This window comes from Ornithodoros turicata, chromosome 1, assembly GCF_037126465.1.
Source record: "Ornithodoros turicata isolate Travis chromosome 1, ASM3712646v1, whole genome shotgun sequence".
NCBI classification, from domain to species: Eukaryota; Metazoa; Arthropoda; class Arachnida; order Ixodida; family Argasidae; genus Ornithodoros; species Ornithodoros turicata.
This window is the reverse complement of record NC_088201.1, coordinates 81,249,079-81,265,007: the sequence shown is the minus strand read 5'-3', so window position 1 is coordinate 81,265,007 and position 15,929 is coordinate 81,249,079. Positions and strand designations below refer to the sequence as shown.

The 15,929-nt window shown below is 45.8% G+C and overlaps 1 protein-coding gene across 1 annotated transcript; it reads left to right on the top strand.

Moving 5' to 3' along the window:
* The first annotated feature begins 748 nt into the window (after positions 1-748).
* On the top strand, positions 749-9,037 carry LOC135401531 (uncharacterized). Its single transcript, XM_064633996.1, has 2 exons — positions 749-852; positions 8,441-9,037. Exon 2 carries the CDS (start codon positions 8,555-8,557, stop codon positions 8,984-8,986), a length of 432 nt encoding a protein of 143 aa, XP_064490066.1. The 5' UTR covers positions 749-852; positions 8,441-8,554; the 3' UTR covers positions 8,987-9,037.
* Positions 9,038-15,929: the final 6,892 nt, after the last annotated feature.

The window sequence follows — 15,929 nt, the reverse complement described above, 5'->3', positions numbered from 1 at the left end:
TGCGCCCACTTTTATCAACCCCATCTGCATGGAGAGAGGCATGTTGGGAAGGCTCAGAATTGCAGAAATGGTTGCTGGCAGAAGTGATTGGCCAGGAGAGCGGTACAACCGCTTCTTCGTAGCAGACGACTGCCGCTATGGAGTTTTAAACACGTAATGTAACTAGATCGAATCGAAAATGAGCAAAGATGTATGTAAAAATAAAATGAAATTATATAATGCAAAATCCTACGTATAAGGGTCGTCCTTCTTGCTATTTTCTTGGTATCACGGTCTTAACTATAGGCCTATAACGTTAGCGACGAAACATCCCATTTTCGCGTAAATAATGATGGCGGAGCGAAAGTTGAAGCTCATTTTGCAGATGCGTACATGAAGATATATACTCACAGTATGAAATTAAAGTAGTCCGTGAAAATTTTTTGTCACGAAATCTCCGCTTCGCCGTTCCAAGCACCATCCTCCATCTTGGAGAAAATTTCGTGTCATGGCAGCTCCCATGGAAAACAGTAACCAATGAAATGCGCCTAAATTTGATTGACAGGTCGAGCCTCTTTTTTATGCCTCCTAATGGTCAGACTCCCTTTGGCATACACGGCACTGCGATGGCGTAAATCACGGAGAGCTCTATATGGAGGATAGAGGTTAGAAATCACGTGTGTTAGAAATCACCTGAGTGTCCGCCTCAATAAGCTTCTTTTTTTTTCTTTTTCTTCTCTCCTGCATGCGCGCAATGGAGCAGCATACTCGAAGATAACTGATAAGAACACCGTAACCAGGACACTGGAGAAACGATCCTTTGGATATCCCTACCAGTTAGCCGTTCCACAAGCATGGCCTGCGGAACCCTGGGTGAGTCCAATCACATGGGGGTATTCATGCCTCAAATATGCAGATGTGACGAAGCGCATATGGATGTCACTTCCTGTCTGGCTATCTTCGGTAGATTGGAAAAATACAGAAAACTACAGCCTCCCAGTCAGTATCAATTCTCTTTTTCCTTCACTAGAAAGTTTATAATCCCCCATCTTTTCTAGTGTTTGAAATCTCGGAGGAAGATCGGAAATTCAGAATTGTCTAAAATGGCGTAAAATCGTGTTAGCTGATCGTGGTATGGATTGTATCGATCCCGAACAAAAAATACTATACCGAGTGTGTCATGAAGTGTGCCAAATATGTGCGTACTGGCCGACGCTATTTTGGAAGAACTTCCTGGAAGGTGGGGCACGTAATGTCACTATTGTAGCTGTGCACTCTAAATCAGGTAACGCATATGTAACGGTTCAGTACCACTTGGCAAAGAGGTACATTTTTAATGAATGTACCTCTATAAATGGGCAATAAGAGGTACATTTTTAATAAATGTACCTCTTAAAATTAAGAGGTACATGCGCCCTCACATGCGGTACATGAAACGGATAGCCCGCAGCGATTTAAACCTACCCGTCGGGGTGGTTCCCCTCCTCCACGATATATTAGCAGCCCCAGGAAGCTACGCTGCACGATAAATATAACAAACAAATACCTTTATTCGAAAATTATATCCATTTCAGGGGTGATGCTTGTCCATCGCGAGCGTGCATTGTCATGATGCAGAAACGCCGAACACACGGGGCACAACGTATATGGATGAATGATGACCACTGCATCTCTCCTTCACCATTGCAGCTGCTCTGCGGTCACACTTCTTTATCTCTTCCACAGCTTTGGATTGCTGTTCTTCCACAACTTCCGTTTCTTCCGCAGAACGTAACACCAACCACAGTAGACGATTGACTCACCCATTTACGACATCGCTTGGACGTAACCTAGGAGAAAATACAATGTAAAAAAAATCCAACAACCGAAATAGCTTGCCTGAAAAACATGCCTACTTGCTTGTGTAATCCAGGTGTAAAGTGCAATCTAGGCTCCTCTAATTCACGCATCAACGTTCGTGCATGAAGCACAAAGTTCGTTGTCTCCGTCCCTCAGTCGTTGTGTCCAGCCTGCCGGTGATCAGGACCACTGGGAATCAAAGCGAAGATGAACGAAAATGCGTCGTGCAGATGAATAATTACTTCAGGGATATAATACGCACCTTAAATGACTCCAATCTTGAAAGCGTCGAACGAATTTCTTCGAAGGACGAGCAGACTCGTCCTCGCTCCCCGACGTTTCAAAACAAACTGATTTGCAGCGGTTGCAAGAAACGAATTCCCAAACGTGCGATCCCTCACGGTCACGGGGTCACGGGTTCTAGTTATTGCACTTCTTTGACAGAATGATAGTGCTCATCCATTACGGCACTGCTGCATACGGGAATTTATTGACTGGTATTCGTAATCACACGAAATATTTTTGCAGCGCATGGATATCGTGAGAAGGCGTTCGTACTCATGCGCCGGAAACACGCGGTACACATGAGGTACAGCTCCTATAGACCGCGCTTAAAAGGTACCTAGCCGGTACGGATGGGTCTCGGAGCCCTTGTACCGTTTGAATTTCACAGTGGTCGCGAACTGTACCTGCTGGTTGAGGACTGTACCTCATGTGTACCGCTTGGCCCAGGTGCGGGTCCTCTTTCATGCGGTACATATCGGGTGCCGGATTTAGGGTGTGGGCATGATGATGGTCGTGATTTCTCCTGGTTTCTCGCCCGTATACCCAAGACACTGCGTGTCTCAACCGCTTCTTGGCACTCCCGGTATCGACTGCACCCTTCGCAATGCCACCCTTGTAAAGTTCCGAACATAACACGCAGAAACCTAAACAGTCACTATAGATGTGAGAGCGTCTGTCATCAACGGTGATGGGACGTTCTGGAAGACCGGACGTGCTGGGAAGCGTCGCAACCTGCTGCCTCCACTACGCAGGGCTGGGCCGATAGAACTGAGCAGCTAGTGCTCTACCCCTTGCTGGCGGTAATGTGGTGAAATGGAACAATGAGTCGCCTCACAATGAGGACTGAAGTCACGGTGTCGAAAAAAAAAGTTTAGAAGCGTTTTAGGGCAGAGCGTTGGTGGGCTAGTTTGGACCATGGATCAAGCAATTTTGACATAGTGAGAGGACGAGATTCCAGCCGATTGGGAGACACGGAATGTGTGGGTCGGAAAGGTTGGTAGTGCGGGCAATGGAGAAGGATGTGCTCAAGACCTTCCAGATCGCAGCAGTGACGGCATCTTGGAGAGCCAACTTGTCGCAAGCGGTAACACCACTGAGCTCTAAAAGCCACATTGAGTCGCTTCCGATGAATTAGTGCAGCATCTTGACGAGAGGTGTTTCGTGGCATCCGAAAAGCGAGCGTCGGGTCAATAAGCTAGAAAACTTGCAAGCATAGACGGGGGGAGAATGTCAGTTGTCCATTGGTGGGAAGCCATGGGTGCCTCTAGACGTCGAAAATGGAACGACGGTTTCCACTCAGCAGTGCGATACTCGGTCGTCTCCTAGACGAGAGTGGTGCTTTTGCGGCGTTTTCAGCCGTTCATTTCCCAGCACACCACAATGGGCTCGAACCCACTGCAGTACTCCAGTGGGTTCTTCCTCCACGAAGCAGGACAGTGTCTTACTTTGTGCCCATGCTGATAAGCCATTAACAGGTCGTGGGTGTATCGCTACAGTGCCAATCCGAACTGCACTTTCATATTAACTTCTTGACAGGTTGAAGATTACAAAAGGGAGATATGAGTAGAATGTGGTCGCAGCTAGGATAACCTGTACAATCGTCTGTTGTTGCAGAACACGTGTGTAGGGCTGTTTCAGAAGATGTCCTTCCAGTACTCGACGAGCACTTTCGTAACGATTGCTGACACCTCACAGGCAGCACAGCCCGTTGGCAGACGCACGGACCGACGGTGAAGGAAGATCCTGTCCAATCTGGCGCGCATCGCCTTCGAACAACGGTCCTACGTACGCTTTGCAACACCGGGAGGACAAAGGCCCGATCAGGATTCCCGATATCTGCTGCGGGCCCTTTCCCGACAGCGTCCCATTACCCCGCCCTCCATGAACTCCGCTGTAGATTAACTCGTGGGTTTTCTGTAGCCTCGTTTATATGAACTCGAGAGGAACTGGTCGAGTCAACAAGCGGGTTGAGTCGAACCCGACCCGACGCTGTTCACATGGTCTCGCTCCAACCGGAGGCGATCGCAGCGGCGCCTAGCGAGTAGAGCCTAGCCCGAGCGTGTCGAGTCGGGTTAACCTACCCCCTGCTGTCGGGTTGACTCGATTCGACCTCAAAACGCGTGTGTTATTAAAGAAAAAAGATCACCAACTAGTGGGTTTTCTGTAGCCTCGTTTACATAAACTCGAGAGGAACGGGTCGAGTCAACAAGCGGGTTGAGTCGAACCCTACGCGACCCTGTTTACATGAACTCGCTCCAACCGAAGGCGACCGCAGCGCCGCCTAGCGAGTCGAGCCTAGCCCGAACGTGTCGAGTCGAGTCAACCTACTTCCTGCTGTCGGGTTGACTCGACTCCACGCGACGCAGGTCAACACGACGCGACAATGTGATTCGAAGCCAACAACCCAACTCGATCCGCTTCTGTCGAGTTCATGTAAACGCGGCTTATTACAATATTGGGAACATAGGTTAAGGTGAACACTCCTGGTCCTGGAACACTCCAGCGGTCCTTGTACATGCGTCACAAGTTTTCCTACAGCTACGTAACCGAAAACATCGGCTGCTGTTGGAAACAGGAACAACGCGTTAGCTAAATGCATTGATATTTGCAGAGACAGAAATTTTTTGATGTACCTCCATGTAAAGTCTGGTCGTATATAGACGGAACTGAAGGACTCCGAGAACTATTTCGATCATGGGCGGGCCCAGGAGGGGGGATTATTGGCAGAAACATGTCAGGGCAGTGAACGGCTACCTTTCCCCTCTCGGAATGCCGATGTTGGCGATCTTACTGAGGTCCAGAGCAGGGACAATGCGACTCCTTTTGGGAGCAATAGGTTTATAATGACACAGCTCCGAGCAAATTGAACCCGCTATTTCGAGTCGGGATAGAATTCCGGAGAGCGTGATACAAACAGGGATACCCAGGATACGCAGGGATGCGAGTGTTCAGTTTGGTGGTTGCGAGCGTTCGGGAAAAGCTTGGGCATGACTGTAAATAGCATTCTGAAGTAGCAAGAATTCACAGGCTCCGTATAATTCTGGAGGGTCGCAAGTCCACAACAAATGCCACCAGTATCTGTCTGACAAACCGTAACACATAATCCTCACAAGATGTTTGAAGAAGTAAAAAAACGAAGCAGTTTACGCAGTGTAAACGTGGCGGCAGTCTTTCTTGATCTTCAAAAGCTACAGCCATCTGTTGATATTCGCGCCACCACTCATAGATGGGGCTACCGGTGCTACGCGTGCTACAATCTTTATCGCTTTTTCTTGCTCTCTGGCTGCTGCTCGCTTTGTGGGAGACTGCTCGAAATTTATCAATAGTAGCCAGATTACAGCTACGAACCACATCGGTTCAAGCCTGGCGCTCCATCATCTTCTGCGGCGCCGCCTCCGCCAATTGTGTAGGCACTACAACCTGGCGGCTTTACATATCGGTACATCAATTTCGAAATTCAGTGAAATCGATGAATTTCCTGCAAAAATGAGAAGAAACTCGTTTTTTATATTCTCCTCTCAGATGACCTATTTCACAATGTGAAGCGTCAAGTGGTGAAGTAGCGAAACTCGACTCCTAATGTAGCTCGGATGGCGCCTGCGAAGGAGTCTCCGTGGACTCTACGCTACGCTGTAAGGTGATATTACATAGCGGCGGCCAGGGGCACTAAAGGGTAAGGCAGGGTGATCTCTTCATAGTGTTGCCGTACATTTTGGTCATCTGGATGCTCCCCGAATGGGATACGAAGCGTATGTGGCGTATTAGCTCATTCAGGCGCCGCCAAACGCTGCCACGCCATGTGTCAGCAGTCGCCGCCGCCAAAATCTTCTGACTGACTCTAGGTGCGACATGTGGTCCCGCCGGTTTACAACCGCCACCGATGGTATTACCGGATTGGGGTGATAAAACCCGTTTCGTGGAGCGGTACCGAGCCATGAGTGTGGCGGATGACGATGGTGGCAGGTCTGCTACAAAATGTTTAAGTCGGTGTTGCGCAAGAACGTGATATACGTATATGTTAATTGCAGCTAGCCAATGGAAGCAATAAAATCGCTGAATGCAGTCCGCATATGAGCAGTCTGTAGAAGGAAGAAATCGGGAGATCAAAAAGGATGAAAGATGTTTCTCAGTTTCTCTCTTGTTCAAAAAGGATGACACAGAAAATATAACAACTTATTTATTTCAGAATACTGCTGGTCCATGAAAGACCCAGGAAGCAGTGGGGAAGGTACATTAATTACAATACGTACACGTAATACAAACATATAGTGGCGACAATTCGAAAGTAGTGCAGAGCGACAGTCTGCTCTGGCTATCACGGTCAACGGTTGTATATTGTCCTTTGCCTACCCGTTAGCCACAGTAGCGACAATTCGAAAAGAGTTGTGGTATAGGGGTCCCAAGTTGCCTATGCGTACGTGACGATCGGTAACAGGAGTGTTCTACGTATATGCCGGTAGTCGTACCTAAGCAGTAGTATACAGCAGTGCTCTTCTAAGATAGTACAGCTTTCTCTTGACTGTAATGCCGATTAACCGCACGTGAAAGTTCTATCTCAAATCGGACTGGATGGCGACCCCAAGATATTTGTACCAGTGTGTTTTCTTTACTAAGCTTCCTTGCAAGTAGTATGATGTTGGCAAGGCCTGTGTTCTACATGTAACCGACATACATACAGTTTTGTCAATGGTCAACATCATTTGCGATTTGTTATACCATTCGTTGACGTATTATAAACTGCTTTGTAAAGGTGCGTCCTCAGTATGCCGATGAGCAAGGCCGATCGGAATGGTGAGCCATAAGGAAAGAATACCGCAAAAGCCGATCGGCCTTGCCGATATATTTTCCCTATGTTTTTCGGAATATATCCCGCGATATATTATTCAGTCGTCAGCGAATAAACATGCTTTACAATTAATGTTATTTAACATGTCGTTTATACAAACAAGAAACAGCAAAGGTCTCAAGACTGACTCCTGTGGTATACCTCAGATGTTCGCAGGATGACTTAAGTTCACTATATCCCACAAACTGCGTTCGACCACACATGTAGTCCCGGAGTCAAGCCACGATCTTGGTATTAGGTGTCGGTTTTCTATAGAGTACGTACGCGGTCAAATGCCATGGAGAGATGCAAAGACAAAATGTCAATTTGTAGATTATTATCTAAAGCTAATGCCAAGTCGTGGATGAAATCAGACAGGGCCATGACAGCGGAGTAGTCCCTACGGAATCGATGCTGCAAACAAGTTAGTTATCCATTTTCTTCCAGTAATGATGTTACTTGATCATGATTTACTTGTTTGGAAAATATGTGCTCTAACAATTCACAACAGGTGTCAAAGGGCTGTGTGAACGAAAAGAGCGAAGAAAGCGGGAAATGACACGCGAGTTATGTTATTTGTACAATTCTTGAAACATGTCTCACGAAAGAATACGTGCAAAAGCAGGTAGACTCATCGATCGGCAATCATTCTTTTCTCCGCCATCTTGAGGACGACGCGAGCGCCTCTATAGGTAGCTGGAGAGGCGATATTCGCCTCTGCAGCCACCTGTACCGCTGCGGCAGTGGCGTAGTTCTAACGTATCCGACTCGCAACATGAAGGGCGTGGGGTCGAATGAGGCCTTTATTCTGAGATATTCCCGATGTCCCTGCGCGACATATAATTCGCTTATAATCCAATTATACGCTGCCGGCGTTTAATCCGTCAGCGAGGGCCGGAACCCACTAGAGCAAGACAGATGCAATCTAGACAAGAGCCTGACGGAAATTGACGTCCGTATGCCAGAGAGTCATCCCAACGCTTCTTATCGTTCGATCGCACAAGGTCCGGAACTCAAGATAGCAGAGAGTTTTAGTGCATCGTACGCTATCGCCTTTGCGCACGTAAGGGACAGCGTGGTGGTTCTGCGCAATGCGTGAAGCTCTCTTTAGGTTTTGCGCTTGCGCGGAACCACCAACGCTATCGCGTACGTACGCTACAGCGATAACGTATGATGCACCAAAACTCACCAGTGATTCGTCCGAGTTTCTCCCGAATCCGAGCTGTCGCTGCAAAGCAAAAAAGGGCGCTCTGTCCCAGAGCGAGTTGCTCTGAAACGCCCAGCAAACACGCGAATTAGATATACTTGTCGACAAGTGAAGCACACATTCTCCGCGGTGCAGCAAGGAAAGAAGCTGGCGATAGAAAAATCAGGGGCAGGTCGTTTGGATGATTTACCTGTAAAGAAGTACGGATTCGAGGCATGTGTCTGGTTTTGGGCGTCTTCCGAGCCCACTCATTGTGTGTAATTTGCAGATTAAGGCTTCTTTTAATCACGTACATCTCAAATCAGGTGGCACCGGTAGCGACTCCACCGTCCTCGCAGTTTGTCCCCTGTGGCACGGGCGTCCACTACACCGTCGGGAAGTTTGGCAAAGCCGTTCCTGTCTACGTCAAGTACCTCTGCATGGTACCGCCTCCTACAACAACCACCCCGAAACCTCCCCCACCACCTACCACAAGGCCTCCGACTACACCTCCACCGACTACACCGAAGCCCCCGCCGCCACCCACCACTCCTAAACCGGCACCACCGCCGACTACTACACCGAAGCCAGCAGTTATCGTTATTGTGCCACAGTCAGTGATCAAGCACCATCACGGTGGCCATCCATGGGTGTCAGCACAGCCGTGGCCCAGCGACCCGTGGGCCAGTAGCCAGCCGTGGGTTGTCCAAAAGCCGTGGAGTGGTGGACCCTTTACGGTGTTGCCTGCGAACACTGTGAAATGGCCTGTAGTAAGTGGTGTAGCTGGTGGACATCCGTTCGTTCAGATCGGCAGAACTGCAGAAGACACTCAAGATGGACAGTTGAATGCAGGGGCCCGTCAAACAAAGTGATGGTCACTATTCTTTTCCGTTGGTCATGGTTACTATATTGAAAGTGGACTTGACTGCTGCAGCATTTAGCGGCTAAACGGCAATAACTAATGATTGAGAGCACTGTAAGGGCTTTACTTCTTCTGTAATCGTTGCTTAGAACTGATGCTCGTCTGAACATGCAGTACCCATAATACTCCAAGCAGGGCATTGCTGCGTCCGAGTTCCTGGGCGCAGCAACATATGCAAACGAAGGTAATGTAGAGAGAGATTGGTCACAAAAATTAGAACCTGCTACTGTTCATTCATGGATTGCTAGCTGCTAGGAAATGATGGTGAGCTGATAGGAAAGTTGGTGCGATACACCCCGAATTCTCCGCACCAGGACTGACGCAGGATGACACAGTTTCGAGAGGGCCATTACTGTATCCGTAAGGAATACTCCAGATTCTGCTTACAAATAAATTCATCCACCATACATAACTACAACAACGGGATGGATGAAATTCTAACGTCAACGAAGTTCGCCGACGTTCATCTTTGCCGGGACTCTTTCTTTGCACTGGACCGCTGGCAATATGGGTTACACATCATAGGCTTAGTCTCCGAATATATATATATATATATATATATATATATTCCCTGGATCGTGCACTCCCAGCCTCGGCTGGGAGTGCACGATCAAATTGTAAACATATGCTCAACGTGCAGCCATACAGCTTTAGCTATTTTTCCTTTGTATATATCCGTATGTGTGTGTGTATGTATATGTATGTCAGACCAATATCGTATTTTGAGCCGTATCAGTCAACAAGCTGTGCAGAGCAATACACCAAGCTTTTATTACACAGAGAAATAAATTCACTATTCACAGCTTGTTATTTGCCGTCATTACGCAAATAAAATAATTCTGCTGTCTTTGTAATTGTTGACCCCGTGCAGTTGAAAAAAGTTTATTGTTTCCACATGCAGTTTTCTACATTTTTATTTCAACAATCAGAAGGCAGATCGATATCAACAATGTGAATTGGCCTTGTTCAGTTTTGAGAGCGTAGACAATGCAAAAACATTGTTTTTTGCATTGCTATGCCGTATTTCTGCTGCATTACGAACGTTACATCAGAGGTGACGGCGATGTCACCCACTCTTAAAACACGACTTCACCAAACCAGACGCTGAAAGTCAACGATTGGCCAGGGTCCCGATATTGAACATTCACATAGCGATCGTTATCGTTATATTTAAAGTTCGCGCGCTCGAAAGCCATGCCCCGTGCGCTAACCAGAAGGCGCGGCGAAAATTTGACACATGCGCCACTTGCGGTGAAAATCGGTATGACTGAACCACTGATCTCGATTGTAAAAGGCTGGATCGCGGATAGGGAGCGCGAGCGTGAAGAAACCGGCCGCCATCTACTGTACCCACAACAGTCGCCGCAGCGATCATGGCAACTTCTTGCAATTACGGTCGTACCAACCGTACTGGCAAGGATACAGGGCCTAAATTTATACAGGTGAGTCACTCTTTATCGATGAATAAATAGGCGTCCATTCTGTATATTTAGTTGACCATTATAAAGTGTTTTTTTGCCCAAAACGAGCACTGGATGCAGGTTGCTTGATCGCTCTTCCGACGTTCAATCGACCACACTTGCAATTTAACCTGCGGCAAATACAGTTTGAGTGCATAATATGCTTGAAAGAACACGTTACACTACGCAGGTAGTGTTGTCATCAATATATGTACGAGCACTCGAGCGCTTTTTTGCATGCATTGCTAGCATGGTACACCGTGTTCTCTGCGGAAGCAAGTGCCACATTCATTTCTTTGAATTACCTTTACGCACAAGTTCGGTATTACGTCATAATGAGACCACGATTGTCACCTTTTTTCATGTATTGGTATTGTTTTGTGCCTTGGTTTGATTTGTGACAAAGAATCTTGCGTAACGGTGGTGTGGCGAGACTTGAATAATGCCTTTGTGTCTGAGCTGTATCGTCAGCTTGTTACGATAGTAATAATTTGTAGCGTGTCGCGCTATTTGTAGCAGTTCTTAAGGCAAAAGTGGTCTCTCAATACAGGTTTCGTCATGAGGGCTACCCAGTGAATAATCTGTGCAGTGTGATACGGCTGGGTGTACAGGTAAGTGTCACGTTCCTCATCCACTGGTTTCTACTTTACAGGAAGGAACAACCTCAGTGCACGCACTGTGGTTAGCCTCTCTCAGTTTTGCATATTTTCTTACATGTTCACCGTCAGAAACACACCTTACACTTTAGGCTCCTTCACCCAGCAATATAATAGAGATTATAATTCTTTTTAGAAGAGTTTTTAATATTTTTAATTTTTAGAAGATACAGGGATTGTAAACCATGCTTTAAACTGATGTTTTAACATTTGTCCAATGCATTTATTAAACAACATATTCATTTTTAACTGGTTGCACCCAAACCAATGTTCTGATGTATTATTTCCTTTGTTATTGATGCACCATAAAAATTGGAATAATCATCATCAATGCAGGTTACTTCACAGCTGCCTCGACATACTCAAGAAATGGGTGCAGAACCTGCGTAATGCCCACAAACTTTGACTACCACAACACCTCCAGAAAGTAAAGGCATATGTGTCACATGGGATTTTTAAAGGCATTCACAGTATATAATACGTTGTATGAACTGTTGTAGATCTAAGCAGCCTCTACAGTACACTCTCAGAAATTGAAACTTGTCAACTGTTCATACTGTGATAATTGTGAACTGTGATAATTGTTTCAGTTAATAGGCATGCACATACACGCTATAAGAAGAAATTTATTGAGAATGCACTTCTCTGGCTACTCATGTTGTTTACATCTACTGTTGATCACATTCATTTATCACATATTATATTCTTATATATTATTATTATATTATCACATATTCAATCACATTAAATTTAAAATTTAGCATATATGAGACAATATCAGGAGGGAAGTTGCTATTCATTGCTCATTCCAACCTACACTGTAAACTTTTTCACACCTTTAAAGGTGTGCGCTATGCACATTCAATCTGGTTGCGTAACATTGCATCTCCAGGATGATATTTTACAAAATTCGGAAAACATTACTAAAGATCAAGTGTCAGTGCAAATCTCGCTTTCATAATGTCTTGGATATCGTAGGTACGATCTAATGCATATATGCATCGCTATCGATAATCGAGCACGCGCAAGTGTCTACAACACTGTTGAACAATGTTGAGATGTTGCAAGACTGAATTTTTGGAGGACAGACAACACTCGAGTAAAGAAAAGTTGTGCGAAACCGTGCTCCATTATGATGTTACCGAAATTACACCTAAAAAGGCGTGCGCCATGCACGCTATTACACCTTTAAAGGTGTGAAAAGATTTAGAGTGTAAAATTGAGTGCTACAAATTTAGAGAGCGTACCTGACCATTGTCATTCCTAAAACATATATTGCCATTGTAGCAAGGGCACAAAACAATAAATGTAGTCTTTTGCGACCTCCCTGCACGTTCATTGTATCCTGAAATGCATAAGTGCAAGAAATAAATCTTGAACTTGAATAAACTTGATGTTGTATAAACTTGACATAAAATGTTGAATAATATAATGAATGATATAAAATATTGAATAAACTTGAACTCGTATATTCTCTTTACTCATCATCAGTGATCTTCATTACAAAAGCATATCGTGTTAGACTTTTTTGTTTGCGTTTCACAGACTGGGTACACGAGGACCAAAATGACAAAATCACAACTGTTTCAAGCTCCAAATTGTCCTGTTGCAATTTGAAGACCATACGTGGGGCTGCATTTTTTGGAACATGCTCCCCATAACAAGCATGACAAAGCCAGCACTGGATAGCAGGACCCCATCCCCAAGCAGCTTTTCTCACGCTGCAGTTGTATTCAACAAAAGCATGTGAGTGCTGGAGAAGGACATTCAGTTTGGCACAACCGCGCCTGCAAATAATCAGAACAAATAAAGGAAGAAGCAAACAAACATAGAAGGGCTGTACTTCAAAAAGAGATAAGTCCTGTGTCTCAAGGAGGTGTTACCACTTTCTAAGTAACTTAATTAATTAAGCTTACATCACTACCTGATTAACTGTCCTAACGAGTGTGATCTAATTGCGTGAAGTAATTATTTGGGCTGCTTCGGTGTGTCCATATTTGCGAGGCAAAGCACCACTGTCGTTTACTAAAAGACTCTTTCTAAGGCGATGCTTGATATAAATCATACTAAACGCATACACGGCTAAAACAACGGCTGTGATTCTACAGAACGATCTCTTTCTGCCATGCGAGTATATCTTTTCCCGGACCGTTCTTTATGGAACAATTTTTGTCCAGAACGCAGTACGGGATATTATATACATGGTTGTTGTTAACCTCAAGTCGTTTCTTATTGAAATATTGGCTGGGAAACGTGCTGTATAGTACAATCCCCAGCGCTGCACTGCACTGACGGTCTAGTTTCGAAATGCAAAACATAACGTAATTAAGAATCGAACGGCAGGACACCTGTGAAACACTGTTAGGATACATCGGTATACTGGCACCTTACAAAATTGTGTGATGATAAACAACGATCAATGCTAGCAGCGCAATAAATACTCACAATCTCTGTTGCCTCCCATTGTTTTCTATGGGCACACATAGCACTTTATGGCCCACCAACATGGCGGCCCGAAGGCACGCCTCTCCCCCACGAGCCCCTCTCCCATGCGCGATCCAGCCTTTATACATAGAGATCAGTGGACTGAACTGACCGCTGGGTGGTGTCGTGTGTTGCGCAATGGCGAACGCAACAGCTAGCACCAAGTTGTGGTGGGCTACTTAAACTTAGATGCGGCTTCCGAACTCCTAAAGAAGCAGTGTTTCTCTTTTTTGAGGTACACATGTACAACTGTAGACCAAGGAAGGCTTTATGAGTCCGGATACGTTTCTGAAGTGAAGATGTCTTCGAACACCCGGGAAGCTACAGTGCGGTGACAGCAACATGCCTTTTCTCAACTAGTCTTCCCGTTTCAGGTTCATGCTTATCTCAGACGTAGGTTTTGTGGTTTTCGACATTTTTCAGAAAAATGTTGCGCAATGTTTTCGACATTTTTCAGAAAAATGTCGAAAACCATCCTCCGGATGACTTTTCTTTCAAATTCGGCATATTCCCAAAAAGCGGACCGCTGTGCGGATGTGAGTATGGTCATGTACGCCTGCATATATTACAACAAAAGATAGGTTTTCCTTGTTTGCCTCTTTGGTACTGATGATAAACGCCACTGTTCATTTAGTATTTCACTTTTGCTAGTTGGTTGTTTCCCTCACTCACAAAATAGGCATTGCTTCGCGTGCAATTAGATAGACATCCCATAGACGGAACATAGCTGCAGAAATAATCCGATTTTTACTAAACCATATAAATGTCGAATAACCACCCCCTGAATTTGCTTGAAAGTAAATGCCGAAAACCACAAACCCTACGGTCAGCAAATGTAAACACGATGCGGCAGTGGCGATATTCCTCAATCGGCACGAATGTCTATCATCGATTTACCACAGTGGCGGGATAAATCCCAATTTCGAAAGGAAGGGAAGACTAAGAGAAGCCTGATTGTTTTCAACACCAGTTATTTTCTGGTACAATGAAACTGGTGTGCAAACATTATGCACAGCAGATGATGTGTGTACAGAAGTTTTACCTCGATGCATTTGATACAACGTAGTAAAATAAATGATATGCAGAAATGAAGACGTTGACATTTACTGTAAAACAGGACGCAGGTATCATATGAGTAGAATTTGCAGGATAGATCATGCTTTGTTGCCGCACCAAATGACTTGTATCCAGCGTTGCCTGCGGCCGCGCTTGTACAGCCGGGCAGGGAAACGATAAAACCTCATACTTTCCTGGGTTCTCGGAGCTGCCAACGACGCAGCAATATGAGCCATGTGGATCTGGGGTACCCGAAACATACTGGTCATAGCAAAAGTCGAAAAAAAAAACAACAACAACAGCAACAGCAGCTGCGTACGGCAGGAAGGCGAGAGCGGATTCGCCTTCAGTACGGTTTCGCACCTCCCCGTCGCTTGGGTGGCTTGGGGCGCTATCGTCGCCCCCTCGAAACAATACCGCACGGGGCCTATAGGCTCACGCGAGACCTCGTGGCGAATCACGGGCCGAAGTGATTCATCTAACGCGCGTTATGGGATAACGAAAAGTTGAACATCCGGCTCCAGAATGATAGCGCCATCACTCTTACTTGTGAAAAGCACTTGGGTACGCCTTTTTCTGACAGGTAATGTACATAAAACCGGACCCACACGGACGTTTTCCTCATCCACGTACTCTCCGTTCTTGTAATGGACACCATACGGACCTATTAGAGTCTATGGGGATGTTTACACATTCTTCTTTTTTTTTTTTTTTTTTTTTTTTTTTACGAATCTTATGTCCGTCACGAGGAACGCAACGCACGACCCGTTTCTGAGGAAAACGCATGCTGATGGGCGGCTGCATGCGGATCGTAAGCGGACACACTTTCACAGGGATGTGACGGCTCCCACGTCCGTTTTTCACGGACGCAATAGAACGTCACGTTCGTGTGAGTCCGGCCTAAATGTACAAGGTCAGACTCATACGAACGTGGCGTGTTTTTCTTTTATTATTTTTTAACGATGGAAGAATATGTTTCATTAATAGTGAGTTATCATGCGTCGGACGCTGTCACCTTTGCGTGCGTAAGGGATAGCGTGGTTGTTCTGCGCAATGCGCGAAATTCTCTTTGTTTTGTGCGTACGCAGAAGCACCAACGCTATGCCTTACGTACGCAAAGGCGATAGCGTACGATGCCCTAAAGCTCACTAATGATGAATGTCAGCGGGGATATGAAACGGAACCTGGGGCGCGCGGCGGGGTGCGCGCACCTAGGTTGATTCTACGCCCAAACCCC